We start from the raw sequence: 17,675 nt of genomic DNA, 5'->3' as shown, positions 1-17,675 counted from the left end.
AGGATTTACTTGTAATCCAGGGTCTTACTCAGCTTGTCAATCATCACACCCAAGCGTGTGAAACAAGACCAAGGCCAGAAATCCACAGAAACTCATAGTGGCACCTGTTATTAGATATTTCAATATAAAGAAAATAACATTTTGATCCCAAGGGCAATCTTCAGAAAATCACCTGGTGAATCGTTATGCTGCAGTGTGACTATGCTATTTTTGACTTTTGACACAAGACCATGTTGTCGTGGAAAACCATGTCATCACTTTCACTTGCTCCGCTGTCAGGTGGAAATGTATGGCACAACCATCTAACTGTCCAACCACAATATTGCAGAACCACATTGAGGAACTACTGCACATAAAAGAAATCATCTGACCGTTACAAAAACATATTGAAACGTAACTGTTGTCCAAAACGTGGAAAAACTTTCTCCTCTGTGACATACAGTCAACTTTTTTACAATATCAAACAAAAGAATTTGAGAGCACTGTTCCTTTCTCGCCTGTGTTCAGTGCCATTTCTGAAGCTACAAAGCGCTGCAGGAAAAGAGTAAATGAATCTCAATGACAGCTGGGAGCCGGTCAGCTGAGTGGCTGAGAGGAACTAGGGCACGGTCAGGGGACTTTGACACTACTGACAAAGTGGGGTCAGTGTGGTCAGCCAGCAGAGGTCAAGACTCAAGTCGGAGCAGCAGTGACCTTGCCCTCATTAGAAAAACAAACTTATGTCTGAGTTAAGTTTCCTGTAAAGCTGAATATACCACAACAACCTGCCAAGAGGATCCTAGGGTCTCATTTATGAAACACACGTACAATGAATGGAAGTGAAATGGTAATTTATGCACATTTGGATATTCATCAAACATTTAGTAGCTCCGACTGTTTACATACGACTCAGGCAGGTGTGTACATAAACTCCATCATTCATTATTTACTTCTCTCATTAAGTCTGTACTGTCTGTACTGAATGGTTGCTTATATTCTCAAAGTATAACATGAAATAAATATTTACTCTGCTACTTATTGTAGATGCTATCTAATAAAACAACTGTTTTTAAATTCTGTAAAGCAGACTGTTCTGCAGATAGTATTCTGCTGGTCCTAATTGATCCGAGGGAGTGAGAAGCCAGAGAGAGACACTCGCCCTCTGGTCTACGTCTTCATTGATGCGTTCTTTAGTTAAGAGTTTTAATTAAACTGATTTCTTTCAAATCTTGTAATCTTATATGGGAGGCTGAAAGAGCAGACACTAGTTCTGTCTTCAGTCTTGACGGCAGCTTTTCGTGAACCTGTAAAGCTATAATCGCTGCTACTTAATACTGGGCTTGCTTTAAACAGCATTAAGTAACACTACGGTCTCTGCATTGCTTTAGTTCTGTATAATCCAGTGTAATAACCGCCATTTAGGTTTGCCAGATTGCAGTTATGGGTGTTGCTCTTTGTCTAATTTAGCAATAACTGAGGAGGAGCCAGTTAAGTAATTCATGATCACCTTCCCCATTTACAGATATTCTGAATTTATCAAATAATGGGAGTACTGGAAAACAGTAATTTACTACAACACTGTATTCTCTAGTAAATCACTGGAATTACACTGTGAATGTGTCATGTGGTTTTAAAGTTCAAATTTTGAATTATTACACAAATTAGCTCCCTTGTGAACCACGCCAACCTAAGGCAGCATTATTATCACCCTTTAGGTGGTAGCCCTTTTTAGTAAAGTGCATATCCGCTGATAATTGTGTTCACTCATACACTACCAGTAATGAGCTACAATTTAGCTGCTGAGATGACTAATGGTGCTTGGCTCTTAAGCATTTCTTCCTCGTCTGATCCAAGCTGCTGTATCTGCCATCTCGACAGGAACCGCTCCATTAAAACGCTGCTGTATCCCGCCCTGTTAACAGCCAGCTTTTGTTGTCAAGTGAAAAATGATTGATCCCCCCCCCCCCATCCACCTCACTCAGAATGTGTGAAAATGGATCGGCGGACGATTAGGGTCCAGGAGTTTCCCACCATTGTTTTTTGCCCCCTCTGACAGGAAGAGCAGTCTCTGTACTCACTTTGCAGCAAACTTGACCATCTGCTTGCTGGCACGATCTCCCACCGCAACTAGTGCCTGCACGTTGAACTGCTGTTGACGCAGGACCAAGAAGCATTGCTTCCCTGAAAACAAAAACAACAAAAGTAGATAGTGCCGGGGTGTTAAGACCTCATTCAAGCAAGCTTAACAGGCTTGTCACGATAAAAGTTCGGGTGCTTACTCTGAAGCAATGTAAGTTTGTGCAGTCAAAAGGGATAAGTGTTAGTCAGGATGTAGAGGGTATCCCTCAGCTGTAAGGATTCTTGTCATCTACAGGTAAAGTGTCAAACATTTGTGAACGGAGTGCTGTCTTTGAAGATCACCATGTGGAGAAAAGATGATTGCTACCTTCCCAACACACACACAGCACAACACACAACACACACACACACACACACACACACACACACACACACACACACACACACACACACACACACACACCTAGGAACAGTGCAAATATGTTAGCTAACCAGTAGACAATCAGACCACCCAGGTACTTTGATGTTTGCTGCTTGAGAAAAGGGGTGGGGGGTGGGGTGGGGTGATGGGGATAACAGTGGTGCCAGAATCCCACCAACAGTTGCACCTCATCCCAGACAAAATCAGGATGTTATTCTGCTCACACGGACATCCTTACAGCGAGCAGAGAGAATGAAGACATGAGTGGAGGGGAAGTGACTCTTAACTGTGGAAGTTATCGTGAAAGGAAATGGCTTAAAGATCATCATTGAGACCTTAGTTTATTTGTAATCAAAGATTTAGCACGCCAGTGAAAAGGCTTGATCTTTCATACAGAGATGTAATAACCTGGCAGAGCTCAGTGGGTTCATTGTATTCAAATAGAGCAGCTATATGGCTGCTAGTAGCTGCAATGCTCCAAACAGAGGTTATCTGATCTTCCTGTTGGCAGTGACATACTAATCTGACAATGATATCAAACAGCCTCGGGTGGTCAAACTCTGCCTAACGTGGAAGGAAGTAAAAAAAAAAAAAAAATCCCAGAAAGAAATACATTGTAGAAAAATTCTCATTGACACTGAGGTAAGGTTTGGGATGTATCTTCACAAACTGAAGCTGCTTGAAAAGCTGGACATTTCTTTTTTGGTTTCTGACCTTTGGCCCTGATCAGTCTGAAGAGAGTGATACAAGTCATCTAGGTCATGGGAACACTCACAATGGTCAAGTCAAAGCCAACTGGTATGGCCATTTGGTTTTGAGGAGAAGGTAGTGATGTTGATAACTGACTCAGGGGAAGAAGTTTTACACATTTCAGTATAGTATAGTGAGGATTAGCACAGAGGCCATCCAATCTTAGCTGTTCATCATTTTTCAGCTTAGAGCAACTTTTCTTTTGTGTGAAAAAAAAAACAACAAATTGGGGGGGGGGCCGGGGGGGGGGGGGGGGTGATCTCACCTTTGGCTCTGCTGGTGTGGACTCGGGCACGCAGCCAGATCAGCTGGTCAGCTTTCTCAGGAGTAAGGTCTTGGACCCGGACCAATGCCCTGTCTGGCTCACACACATACACACAAAAATTGTATTACTTCAAAAGAACTTTTCTGCCTCCCCACCTCTGCATAAGGAATCTCACACCCCCTCCTCTCCTCTCTGCACACTCCCAAAGGCAGAAAGAAATGTGAATAAGCATGCATGTGCGTGTGCGGACGTACACACAATAAAATGCTCAAATTACAGACACGTCTAATAAATAAGACACACTAGGAGGCCTACTGAAAGCTGTCTAACTCACCTACTCTCTGTGGGCTTTATGACAAATTGACTCTAGTTTCACCTGTGTCACTCAGAGGCATGTCTTCTCCTCATTATCAGCGAGCAGAAGAGGCAGACACCGAGGCTACACCAGAGAAAACAGAGCCGCCCTTTTGGCTGGGAACTCTGCGTCAACCCACATAAAAGCCCTCATCCCCGTTCCTCCCCCTCTGTCCCTATGTGCTGAGCTTAGCATGCAGGTGAGGGAGGCCCCACTTTGTTTGCTGCCACTGGAGCTGAAAGAGCATCCAGACAGATGGACGACCTCGACAGGGTCGCCTGCTGCCTCGTTCATCCGGGAGTTATCATGCACTATTAGTTACTGCAATTATCACTGACACTGCTGCAATTGTGATGAGAGAAGGGACCGAAAGAATTTTTCATGATGCTTATCAGTTGTAATCGTGATACATCGGTAACGTTTGACAGCCAGACAAACGTAACCTGGCGCGCTCTGGATCAGGACATCATCTTGTACCAAAACATGAAATTTGAAGGAGCTGCATGTTCTCCATTTCATCATGTTATTGTAATTTCCTCGCTTCTTCGTTGGCTGTTCAGGTGAAATATCCCATCTAACTTCTACTGAAGAATCCATGTCCAACCTGTGTTTTCTCAACACAGGGCTGACTCATGTGTGACTTTTATATCAATGACTTGCGTCTTTCACACGAGATGACGGCAAGGGTCACGTCAGCTGACCATGATCTTGAACCTACTTTGTTAATCGAGCTTAGTTCACATTTGCGCCAAACATTTTCATCTAAACATTTTTCTAAAAGATTAACCCAATTTCAGATTTAAAAAAAAAAAAATTGTCCGTCTCACCTTAACATCAGCTACTATGTAAGACAAATGCATAAAAATAAACAGGCACAGTAAATTGTAAAGCAGGAAGTTTTTAAGAGATTCATTTCTGGGTGATGCTTCCACTTCTTGTGTCAGATGACTGACGTGAAACTCAGTATAATACAGTGAACAAGGAAAAAAAAAACAACTAAACTCTGATACCTTAAAATAATATTAAAATAAGACATTCGTTCCAACCAAAGGAAGTCATTGTGTTTACTGTGTGTACTGTATTCTGTGAATATTTTTTTCACACTATGTGGGTGTGAATAAGGGAATTCTTCTGGGATGCATTTCTTTTTTTCACTGTGCTGACATTATGCAGACACATTTGGAAAAGAGAGTGGCAACACAGACAGCAGGCACACAATGAAATATACTCGATAACATCTAAAAGGGAGTGATCAGTCCAATGTGATGCACTGAGAACAGGAACATGGCAAAATCTTCATGCTACCAAATTTAACTATATTCATGTAACTTGGGGCGCCCCGGTGGCTCATACCACATAGGCTTAGTCCTAACCGCGACGGCCATGGGTTTGAAACCAACCCGCGGCCCTTTGCCTCTTGTCATCCCCTCTCTCTCTCTCTCTCTCTCCCCCCAACCTCCCTGTCTCTCTCTCACTGCCTCTATCACAATAAAGGCAAAAATGCCCAAAAAATAACTTAAAAAAACAAACTATATTCATCTAACCTGAAAATACCAAATATCAGCTCACAGGGAAATGGGTATATACTGTATGAAGCTTTCAAGAGCGCAAAAATATCTAATTAATCTTCGCCATCTTTCAATTATTCTTCCGTGTTTTCAATTGCATGTTTGGTTGGCTGTTAGGTTGCCTGTGACAAAAGTGACTAACCCAGTTTTTGTTGGGATTGGACCATAGCTGACACACCGTATCGATCCTTGGCAAAGTCCTGAGAAAATAAAACACAACATCTTAATCAAAGTCGAGATCAGTCATTTCATTAAACAGCTAAATAACACACCACGCTGCTTTTCACGAATGCACATCAACTATTTATTGTTCTTAAACAGCCACTCTACCACTTTGATTTCAGAAGCGTCAGTCTGTCTACTACATGTCAGATAACAGACAGACAGAACAGATAATGGGGCTTATCATGATCTTATAAGAAAATGGTAGAACAGACAACAGAAACTCCAGCTTTTAGCGTGCTGGTATTTGCATACAGACTGTTGCAAAGGTGTGAAAGCAGAGGTAGAATCAAAGTCAGACAGAAAGGCAGGAAACTGGTCTGAGGGGAAGCATACTGTGATCTGTATGGGATACTTACATCTTCCTCTGTGCTTTGTTGTTCGGCAGCCTGAAACACAAAGAAGCGACGGGGTTTAGAGGGCATTGCCAACAGCCAGGAAATAACAACAAGAGGACTATCTATTAAATTCAAGCATGAAAAATGTTCAAAAACATTCAACTTCAAATGGAGCAACTTAAAACGTTTTGCTACAACAGTCATGTAAATTGTGTTTTCATCTTGTGCTATCAGGGATTTGAATGAAATTAATAAATCATAGCTCAGTCCTGGAGCCAAGCCTTAGATCCCTGGAATGCACAGCTCTTCCACACATTAGTCCAACACATCATAGACAATGAGCAATGGCAGCAGGAGATATTGCTTTGTAATAGAAACAGCATAAGTGGACAGATATTCTTTATCTCTGCACTGACGTATAGGCAAATGACTCCCAGAGTGCAATGAGATCGAGCCTTGGCAAAGTTACAATTCCATTTTCTATGCAAATTGATATTGGAGTAGGAAATGGCTGGTGGCAGTGGAGTGAATTGGAATCGCCCATCCTTGATATGATAATCCAGTCACATGATGGATGATATTGCAGTTTACTATCAACTGAATATAGACCTGCTACAGCCATGAAGCAACCACCTCACACTGGAGTGACTCAAGTCACGAGTGTCAGCAGAGAAAGTAGACAACATGAAATAACACTGACTCAATAAATATTCAACTCGGCTTTCAGGTCTTCTCCTAGGTAATGCTTACTACACCATTTTACTATAGGCAGCAATAGCTGGTGCATTAAACGGTGACAACACCTGCTTCTTCCATGAAGCATGCTGATAGGTTTTATCCAGGAGGAAGGGAAACCCTGATGCTTTTGCCTATAAGAGCCACTTGATACACGACTCTCAAACGCACAGGGTGTCTAATCAGTCAAGGATAAATTCAATTCCAGCTAGATGACATGTTCTCTAACAATGGATACAGATTACCTCATTTATATCCTAAAAATCTTGCTTTAAGGGAAAAGTCTGGGGAAGAATTTAGGGATGCACCAATATGAGTCTGGATACTGACATTATTAAGTGCATCGGGTATCAGCCAAAAAGTCACATACTTACTTTACATACTTTAATATTTTCTGCTCTGCTCCATGTATTTGCTGCAGTGAGCCAATTGTGATGCGTTAAGCTACTTCTTTTAACCATCACCTCCTGCATGCGCTTCACAAAACATGCATTTTAATACGAAGGCCAGATGTGTTGGCCATTCCATATGTGATCACCAAGTACACTACAAGTACATTTTCTGCACTTTTTGTCTGGATGTCATTTTGAAACACTGCATTGAAGAAGTAATTTGAAATAAGGGGAAAAAAGAGAAAAGACTAATCACTGCACACGTGAAGTGGTTAGATGATCTGCATTTCTATAAACTAGCACCTTTTCTCAAGTTTTTTTCACACGTTAAAAAAAAAAAAAAAAAAAAAAACTGCATTTCCTGTCTGTGTTCTGACCAATTGAGAGAAAAAGGCGCCAGTTTATAGAAATGCAGGTCATCATTTCAATTTCTTTTTTTTTTTTTTAAACATAAATGACAAAAACATAGAGATAGGTAGGGATGCAGGGTGGGGGGTGAGGGTGTGATCTGGGACAATGATACTTGCCTGAGGTCCAGAGTCCAGCACCACTAACCCTAAAACATCCCAGGGCAGAGTGTGCAGAGACAACCAATGTGCTACTAACTTCTTAGCTCATTACCAACTGTCAGACAGTTGTAACAACAAAAATCCATATCATTTCGACATAAACAACATTTCTGTGATGTCACATCTCAACTTTAAATTTAAACAATGCTGAAATTAGCAAAACTATATTAACAAAAATCCTCTAAAATATGTGATTAAATGATATGTGGTGTGTTCAGCGGTGAATGGATTGAAGTGAAAAGCAATAAAATGCAGTTTTGAATCTGATCATCGTTTATCACAGCAACTCAGCCTGTTTGTCAGGTGCGTATCTGTACACAACACTAGTTGTCCTGGTTGTGAATGTCTCTTTGCGTAGTAAGATGTAATCTTTCATAGTTACAGCGTCATGTTAACTTGCATAATAACGACCACAGTGAGTTTCATACAGAGAGGAAGTGCTATACAGATTTGCGCTGTACCGGATTGGTACTGAGCATCAGAGGATAGCCTGAGTTTGGGTGTTGGCATTTGTATTGTCACAAAAAAAATTGGATCGGTGCTGGGTAATTACCCAAAACCACTTGCATCTGTGACAGTGAAATGCTCATGGTTGCAGTGCAGTCACTTCAGAGAAAAAAAAATGTGGCACTCAATTTGTTCTGTGGAAGTACAGAAGTACTTTGGCACTGGCAACTGATCCACATGCTTTGTTGGATTTAAAGGAACATATGTCGTCAGTTTCTCTAGTTGGTGGCAACTGCGTCAAACCTGTTAAAGATAGGGCCATGAAGGATTTTTCTGGATCTTTATTTGAGTAAAAAACACAAAAATCTTGCACAATGTCCATCATTCGCTATATTAACGATGACAATAAATCAGGTAAAATTTTACCTTATAAAGCTCTGAGGAGTGAAATGTTAAATGGTTGACAATGTGCAGGATTTCTTGTTTTTTTTAGCAGTCAGAGTTTATTTTCCGACAGGAGAGCAAGAGCTTTGTAAAAGTATGTCTGACCTTCTTTGTGCAGAATGGTCGCAACTGCATGTTAAAACGGAGCTAATATGTCGTGCATTCAATGTAGAAGAAAATAGCACTTTGTTTGGGTGGACATAAACAAAGTCAAAATGACAGGAATACCTAAACAATAGCTACTCATGCCCCCCTGCCGGCTAATCTACCCTCCTGGACCCACAATTCCCAGCACGCCTGCACGTCACAGTCTTACCAGCTGTAAGAGGGGGTGACGGATGTCAAACAACAAACCAAAAAAAAAAAAAAAGGAAAAGAAAACTTTAAAAAAAACAAAACAAAAAAAAAAAAAACTGACCAGCTTGGCTTGTTTCTCAGCCTTCTTTGCAGCTTTCTCTGCTTCCTTCTGCTGTTTCTTCAGGGCTTTCTTTGACTGAGCCTGTTGCTCCTCCTCCGCCCTGAGACAGGAAGAAACACACAACATAAACATTTAAGTCAATTTCCACCTCCTATTTTGCCTTCATCCCATGAGGAAGTTTTTGACCGCCTGGGAAAATTAATTCTGAACCATGGCCACCTCCAGCTTTTAAATCTGCCATACCTTTAATCCCATTGTTTTTTCACACAATACAATGAATGGAGAGACGGGAGCGTGGAGAGCAGCTAAAAGCAGAGATTTCAGAAAGTAAAACTGGCTGGATAAACACTGTGGGGTTAAGAAGACAGTAGTCTCACTAACACTCTTCTAATCCGTTATAGAATTTGTGAAGAATGTAGATTATCGGATTATGATAACATTTTGTCTTATCTGAAAGTAAAGGTGTCTTTATTTGCTAAATGCTATTGCCACACAGCACAACACAATGTCAAACCTGATAAGCATGTAAGCAACAGGACAGTGGACTAAATAAATACAACACTCTTCACTCCTATCTAGGGAGAGCAATTAGGTCCCAATAGAACATACAGGACAGCAGAAATGACCTTAGTAAACAGTTTGTTAACAGCTAGACACTTGGATGTGAGTTCAGTTTGTATTTGACTTTGATAACAGCATTTAAGAACCCTACTTTCATATTTCGTAACTTAAAAATACTGCCTTTGAATCTGAAAGTAATATACAAATGCAGGTGATTTATGCTGGCCTACCTCAGCAACATTATAGTATTATCAGCTGCTTTCTGGGAGACAGATGAGCTCATATTTTAGGTCAAAGACTAAAGAGTTGTAAAAGATAAAGCTGCAATTAAACTGAGTATCACGGACTTTATATTATAAACAGTCTGAACTTCGCACATCTTCAAATCAGACTTGCATCCAATGTTACAAAAGTGTGCAACAATTGAAGATGAGTGAATGAATGAATGAATGAATGAATGAATGAATGAATGAATGAATGAATTAGGGCTGTTTGGTCTGCCCAATGACCAGGTGTGTAGGTCCAAAGGAAACCAATGAGTAATATGGGAGCTGCTTCTATTTAGTTACAGGAAACAACAAGGACCAAAGGCCAACTATGAATAGCACTAAAACCTAAACAAGAAACAAAAATCACAACAGATGATGACTTCCAAGGGAGGACTTAAGACCAGGTTTTACACTTCCCCTTCAGCCAAATTTGAAATGAACACCACTGTGTTGATTGCCTTTTACGATGAAGAAAGAAATTAAGATTTTAAATGAAATATTCCAAATATGTGAAAAGGTCCCATATTTCTTACTGAAGTCTCTGCATCTATTGAATAACCAGCCTAATACATACACATGAATAGCCTTGTGCTATCTTGTCCTACAGCCGTGTTATGAAACTGGACCACATTAAAAAAAAGAGTGCGAGGTAGATCGATAAAAATGCAGCTGGTTTATTCATATGTTCCACCAGCCAGTTGAATCTGTTAAACTGGATCAACAATCTTTGTTTCCCTCAGGCAAGTGAGGTCAGCCTTACTGTCTGGAGCAGCTGTCTACAAACCACTGCAGTCTGCTGCCAAACCGGTACATAACATTTGTGGCTCTCAGTTCTTTACACAGCTAATTGACACACAGACAAATGATTATATGTTGTACAGTTAAAATAATCAGCATATGCCATTTGGCCATTGTCACCAGTCAGTTAACATAAGTAGCACATGTTGTGACGGCCTATAGTATGTCCATCAGGTGTGTTACAGCCCAAGCCATGCTACAGCTCAGTTGTTACACCTCCACACATATTTTTACATCATAAAAGGACAATAAATGAATAGGAGCAGTTGAACATAAAACAAAATGTTATCAGTCCTCGTATGAGATTTAGCAATCCAAAGTACAGTAAGTCACCAGAACAATCAAAATCCTTGTAAATGTGATGTACGCAATATTACAAACATATTTTAATATAACAAAGTTTGGTCTGTAAAACTGAGATAACATGAACAACTATGTTGGCAGTCTCAGCACATACATGAGACAGCACAGTGTATTGTGTTAACCCATATAAGTTTTCTCTTCTTCACTCAGTCACTCAATGTATTCCAAGCAATAATTTAAATTAACTTAAGGAAGACTAATTTGTTTGACACCCCAAACATTCCTTCCTCTCTGTATCTCCAGCTTTAACTGAAAGCAAAGTGGCCCATGGATAGAGGGGAAACCGGAAGAGCACATCAGTGGAATGTGGATGAGCATGACCTGACAGGTAGAAATCTGCAAACTCCTTTTAAACAACTAAAGGTTAAGTATTGTTTTGTATGCAGCAAAAAAGTAAATGTGTTGAAAAATATGACTCAAGATATAATGTGACTCATAAGAAAACAGATTTCAATCCGGGATCCATGCAAACCCCAATGCAGTGTTTCATTCACATTCCAGCTTTGAGTCTTTTACTGAGAACTAAATATAAAGGTTGACACTTTATATTAACCAAGTTGTAATATGCTGAATTCACCAGGAAACTCTAAAGGTTTGTGAGAGATCTTTTCACATACTTCTAGCAGTGTAACTCGCATATTAAGCAAGATCAAAATAAACTGACAAACTTTTTCAATGTAATTTGGTGCTCATACAACAACTCCCCATGGGTAAGGTAACGTTGGTTACCCAGCATCGCTTGTGCTCATCTGGTGTTTATTTTTATATGCCTGATATTTTAAACATTTTGCTCGTATGGGCAAACGTTGTGACTCCTTTACCTAAACTGTCAGATGATGCAATCTGCTGCATGTTAAGGCAACGCTAGCTAGCTGCTATCCATGCTAACCCTGTCTTACGGTGGTAAAAAGCGTAGTGTGCTGGTGACGGTGTGGGACGTGAGTTAAGCCACGAACAACTCTCACGCCATTCTTACCCCTGGACTTCCTCTTTAGTCATGTCGAGCTATATTCTTAAAGAATGAAGAGAAAATATTTCACGGCTGTCTGACAGAAAGGAACCACATCAGCTGTTCAGAGCATGGACGGACGCAGGAAGGAAGGACCTGTTTTGACGGAGCACCAAATACCGGATGCTGAGGGTTCCGGCTAGAAACGAATGACTGGAGTGTGGTTCCAACTAATGTTTTTTGTCATGCCTGTACAGGGGGTACACAAAATAATGTAAACACGTAATGGAAAATTCATGACTCATAAGTACATTGATCAAAACTATACATATTGCTATGAAATTGAGTCATACTATGCAAATTAGCAGAATTCAGACTTGGCTAGGCTACTTTGATAACTGAATTTATTAAGTGACAATGCATTGCTCAAATTATTTGTTCAGACTGCAGATGAACTGCACGTGGAGTGTAAAACTGATTATAATAAATGATGACAGTGTATAGGTATTTTGTGGATATTTCTATGTTTATAATANGCGGCTTCATCAGTTCATCATGTATTGGTCTCTCTAGTCATCATGTATTGGTCTCTCTAGTCCTCTCTAGTCCGCACTTGTCTGACTAGTCGTCAGACTAGTGCGGACTAGAGAGACCAATACATGATGAACTGATGAAGCCGCTTGGATAAGAGGCGAAACGTCTTCCACAGACAAATACAAGTCCAGTTGCCTTCGATTCAATTTGAGAGAGTGACAATGCATTGCTCAAATTATTTGTTCAGACTGCAGATGAACTGCACGTGGAGTGTAAAACTGATTATAATAAATGATGACAGTGTATAGGTATTTTGTGGATATTTCTATGTTTATAATAACAAAATACGAGATGCATGCAAAAAATATCAGGACATAACTGACAAATTGTAGTCTGTAGTTTAAAGAGACCTGATTTGATGGTCCCTTCGTGCTGAAAACCCCTTTTTTTTCTTAGTGAATACAAAAATCAAGAAAAATTACATTTTAATAAACATGAACTAAATAAACATAGAGCACCTTCAACAAAATGCACACACACACACACGGTAATAACAGTACTAACAAATGACCACCATGTGTGGGCTTTATTTTTACAATCACCATGAAATTACTTTCACGCCTTTGGTAGAGTGCACTAAGTACATCCAGGTATCCAGTGACCTTTGCAGGAACGGCCATGCACAGCGAGTGATGGTGGTTTGAATAGAGTGGGGGTGTCATCAAAGCCTTTCTCAGGCTGTTGGCCACAGGAGCTCCCGATGCAGGAAACAGCCTTCCTGCTGCTCACTTTTCCAGCCAAAACAATGTCACCATTAGTGGAGCAGGTCACTGCGATATTTCTATTCCTTTCATCCTTAGTTTGCAAAATCCCTTTAAAATAATCTCTGCACATTAGCGGTGCTTATACTGTCACTCACAATTTTAGTACATTTCAACAGCAAAACCCAAATGAGGTCCTTTGCAGGCTGGACAATGGTTTCCAGTACACCGGTAATGAATCACCAGAATAAACTATTTCCTGTCCATTTCAACAGCTTTGGCCTTTAACCCAATAAAGGAAATAAGAAACCCCCTCACTACCACAACATTCACGCATACATTTGTTTAAACTAACATAAGATGTCAGAAATATGTGATTTTTGCAACATTGCACAGGAAGATGATGCTGGTGTTTTGCAAGAGATGATGGCTACAGGATCATGAGGTTACCATGCTCAGGATTAGTATATCTACAATAAAACAGCCCTGGAAGGCAGTATTAGAGATGTGTGTGATTGAGTAATATATTTGCTCCTCACACAAAGAGAACATGAGCTTTGAGAATGATTGAAAGAGGATCTTCTTGAATTACCACAGGTGTTTTGTGCACTTCTCTGTGAGAATTTGGAGAAAAATTATATATATATGGCATAGTCATCTCTTCGCGTGTTTATGAACTGTCATCTTGACTGTTGCATTCATCCTTTCTGAGGTTTTGACCACTTACAGTGCACTATAAGTAATATTTGATTTAGGTCAATTACATTCCCATATATCAGTTTACTGTGTAGCCCTACAATGTGAAATCGAATCCCTCTCCAGCAACACAGCTTTCTTGATGAGAATTGAAGAAGCAAATGAAGAGGATTCATTTGAGCAGAGTGAAGTGTTAATCACAAAACTCTCCCTGCATTGGGAGGCAGCATGGCTCTTATGCTAATTCTGACTCATTTGGGAACATTTCCAACTGAAAAAGCACCTCTTGTTTTATCCTGTTTCACTGCAAGAGACCAAAGCCCCAAAATAACCATTAACCTTGTGGCTTGATGGGGGCACTTTACACATGTTTTACATGTAAAGAAATGGAAATTTATCTCCATTGGAGTCTTGAATGGATGCCAACACTGCACTGCACAGCAGCCATTTGACGACTTCATTCTCCTTGACATCTATTGTTGCGAGCTTCCTTTGGTCTCCAACTTGAACTTACATTTCCAGCATGTAAAGCAGTGTCCAAAGAGAGACTGAGATGAGTGTGTGTTCACACTTGTCATTTTTATGTCTTACACTGTCATTATATAGTTCCAACAGATTTATTACCAGTGATATATTTGCATGAATCCTCAGACTATGTCTGCCTATTTGCATTTGCAACCTGTGCTCTGAATAGTATTGTGTCGGTTTTGTGAGTCAGGGAATGTCTGGGTTGACCCATTGCCCTATTCTGGGAAGAGAATGAGGATAGAACTTGTTTGCCAAAAATAATGGAAGCAGTATTTCTTGCAAATTGAAAAAAGAAGTCAAAGGGGAACTTAACATGGTATTTTCTTTGTTAAGCAGCCATATGGGCGCTAATTATAACAGAAGATTTTAGCCTTTGTGTAATGGGTGCTTAAGATGTAAAAGTGCACAGATGTTCTTGCAATTACAGGGTCTGTCTACTCAGTCCTCCCTCTGCTTTGCTTTACAGCCAGATCAGGTGGAGACATTTGTGTTAGGAGAACCCTACTCCCCCACCCATCCCCTCCAAACACACACACCCACACACACACATACACATCTCATCCCCCAACCCCTGAAGGGAGGAGGAGCTGGTTTTAGGTGAAAATGCACACCACACTGTCATTATGTTAAGCACTGAAACTTTTATTTTTACATTCAAAAACAACACAAAAAATTCAAATGGTAAAAAAAGCAGCATGCAGTTTTTTTCTTTTACAAAACTTCCAGTGTGAAGACAGCAATAAATAATAGCTTTCAGATAATCACACAACTTAAGTGCGAACACACAAATGCTACAGAACTATGTACAGGTTTCCAAAAGCAGTGACCATCCCTGAAAACAGACACGGACACTTGTACGCCTGAGCTTTGATACAGCAACACTTGTGGTAAAGATGAAAACAGGGAAAATGGACGATGATTGTAAAGCTGAATGGATGTAAATGAGGCACTGCCTGAGGATACAATCGGCTTTGTGGAACATAAAACTTACAATTTACAACTTGCAATTAAAACCCTCACAATACACACAGTTGCAGAACACAAGGCAAACAAATCAAAAAGTATAAAAAAAAAAAAAAAGTTTTTACATCTGTACAAAATGTAGTAAGTTCTTTAAAATTAAAGCTTAGTTATTTTCTCTCCTGAGAGTATCAAGTCACAGACTCTTGTGTTGTTTGTTAACTCGACAAAACACTTGATGACTCAGACTCAGTTGACACGGATGAGATCGGCCCTCGTTTTTTAGTCATAAGAGTCACTTTCTGACTGGATCTGCTGCTGGCTGTCAGTGCACTCCTGGCTGTTTTCTTAAACTTAACTCCCAGGAAGGCATACAGGATGGGGTTTAGGCAGCAGTGAAAATAGGCCAGCGCCTCAGTGATAGCAATCCACTTCTCCACCGCTTGTTGCAATTCACAAGAGGAAGGGACCACGTTCAGCATTATGAGAGTGTCCAAAAAGATGCCAATACAGTAGGGCAGCCAGCAGGAGAAAAAACACAGGATGAGGATGACCGTGGTCTTCAGCGCTTTCTTTTTCAGCGCCCTTGACCCCTGTTGCCCTTGACTCTTGGCGCCTTGCGACAGCTTGGCAATGATGATGCAATAGCAGATGAGGATGACCAGGCCGGGTAGTATGAAGCCTACCAGGATGTGCTGGAAGCGGAAAACCACTGTCCATATGAGACTGGTTTTCTGTGGATAGATGCGCTGGCAGATGGTCCTGGACTCTGTAGTCTCCATGCTTTCATCTAGGAAGGGCATGTTTGAAGACCCTCCTTTTTGCTCCCTGGCAAACACCATGTCAGGTACAGTCAGTATGACTGCAGGCAGCCACACACCCACATAGATCACTTTGCTCGCAAGCAGCTTTCTTGTGGCATTGCTGTTAGTGGCCCGCACGACTGCCAAGTACCTGTCTAGACTGATGAAGGCCAGGATCAACACGCTGCTGTACAGGTTGACTGTGTAGATCATGTGTACAGACACACAGAGGAAACTTCCGAAGTACCAGGTTTTGGCTGCATCCACGGCCCAGAAGGGCAGCGTGAGGACAAACAGGAGGTCAGCCACAGAGAGATGGAGCCGGTACTGGTCTGTCATAGTTTTGACCTTTTTCTGGTAGCCCATGACAACAACGACTAATCCATTGCCAATCACTCCCAGAATAAATATTATTCCGTAAACTGTAGGAAGGAAGATCTTGTTGAATTCGCTGCTCAAAGCAGTGTCACATGGCTCCTGCAAATCCATATCGAAGTCTCCAGACTCCTCTGAGATGTTGTCTGTATTGTTCTCAAACATGTCGAAGTTCAGGTCAAATTTATACTGAAAGGAGAAGAAATTAGAGCAAAGTTAGAAGACTCTTCGGCTCTAGGTAGTTGTTCACTTTACTTGACATAAAAAAAAGAAAAAAAAAAAAAAAGTTCGGAGTTGTCAAAAGTTTGATTTATTTCCACTAATTTTTACCATTGAAGACATTTATTTAAAAGTAGACACTAAGTAAGATTATGGTGAATTAAAACACGGGTGAACGATGATAAACTATATCTACATGAATAACAATTAAACAGCCTCGAGCAAAAACACACAGAAATGTCAGATATTAACTTAGAAAAGTAACAAGAAAGAAAAACTCACCTGCATGTTGACCACTCTTTGGAAAAGCAACGCTATGACCCGTGTGCGTCTCTCTGTGTGTGTATATGTGCGTGTCTGTCTGTCTCCGCGTGTAAAGCTGGGTGATCAGTTAGTCTCTGAAATACACCAACTACTCAAACATAAATACCGCCGGTGCCCAGACCCCTCCCCGAGGAGGAGGAGCACCACTGTGAGCTCTTTCCCAAAACGGGTTGACTATAAAGCCAAGTGCTCTGTCTGTGAGGGTGAGTCAGTATGTGACAGTTTTTGTCTTTAAAAAAAAAAAAAACTGTCCGTTATCTCCTCACCACAAAAAAAAAAAACGTGCAAGGCTGAAGCAAACGTCTGGGGACAAAGTGGAGGAGGACGGCTGTGTGAGAGTATTTCATTATTAATTGGCCACTGTAACAAACAATTTAATGACAAACGGCTTACAATTTTAAATGTTGAGCAAAATAAGTTTTGCTCTCCTTTAAAAATCTAAATTCTTTCATGTTGTGTTTTTGGTACAACAGGAAGTTAAGACCTTTTCAAACAAGAACTGCTCTAATCTCATGACACACTCAGGGAGGAACAGCCTGATACACAAACATCC

The 17,675-nt window shown here is 40.6% G+C and overlaps 2 protein-coding genes across 2 annotated transcripts in view; both read right to left on the bottom strand.

Moving 5' to 3' along the window:
- Positions 1 to 12,065, bottom strand: part of dars (aspartyl-tRNA synthetase) — a 28,175-nt gene extending 16,110 nt beyond the window's left edge. The window contains exons 1-6 of the mRNA XM_022741157.1: positions 11,950 to 12,065; positions 8,983 to 9,082; positions 5,999 to 6,028; positions 5,560 to 5,617; positions 3,495 to 3,587; positions 2,058 to 2,160 (exon numbers count right to left, since the gene is read on the bottom strand). Of these exons, the coding sequence (XP_022596878.1) occupies positions 2,058 to 2,160; positions 3,495 to 3,587; positions 5,560 to 5,617; positions 5,999 to 6,028; positions 8,983 to 9,082; positions 11,950 to 11,972 (407 nt within the window). The 5' untranslated portion in view covers positions 11,973 to 12,065. The remainder of the gene's footprint in view (positions 1 to 2,057; positions 2,161 to 3,494; positions 3,588 to 5,559; positions 5,618 to 5,998; positions 6,029 to 8,982; positions 9,083 to 11,949) is intronic.
- A 3,542-nt stretch (positions 12,066 to 15,607) lies between these two features.
- Positions 15,608 to 17,260, bottom strand: cxcr4 (C-X-C motif chemokine receptor 4). The gene is made up of 2 exons (XM_022741154.1): positions 17,081 to 17,260; positions 15,608 to 16,768 (listed from the first exon to the last, which is right to left on the bottom strand). The coding sequence occupies exons 1-2, from the start codon at positions 17,084 to 17,086 to the stop codon at positions 15,620 to 15,622; spliced, it is 1,155 nt and encodes a 384-aa protein (XP_022596875.1). The 5' UTR covers positions 17,087 to 17,260; the 3' UTR covers positions 15,608 to 15,619.
- Between the last annotated feature and the right edge of the window lie 415 nt (positions 17,261 to 17,675).

Source organism: Seriola dumerili, unplaced genomic scaffold (genome assembly GCF_002260705.1).
Source record: "Seriola dumerili isolate Sdu_G_001 unplaced genomic scaffold, Sdu_1.0 BDQW01000052.1, whole genome shotgun sequence".
In the NCBI taxonomy this organism is placed as follows: Eukaryota; Metazoa; Chordata; class Actinopteri; order Carangiformes; family Carangidae; genus Seriola; species Seriola dumerili.
The sequence above is the reverse complement of the archived record's forward strand: the minus strand, read 5'-3'. Positions and strand labels throughout refer to the sequence as shown.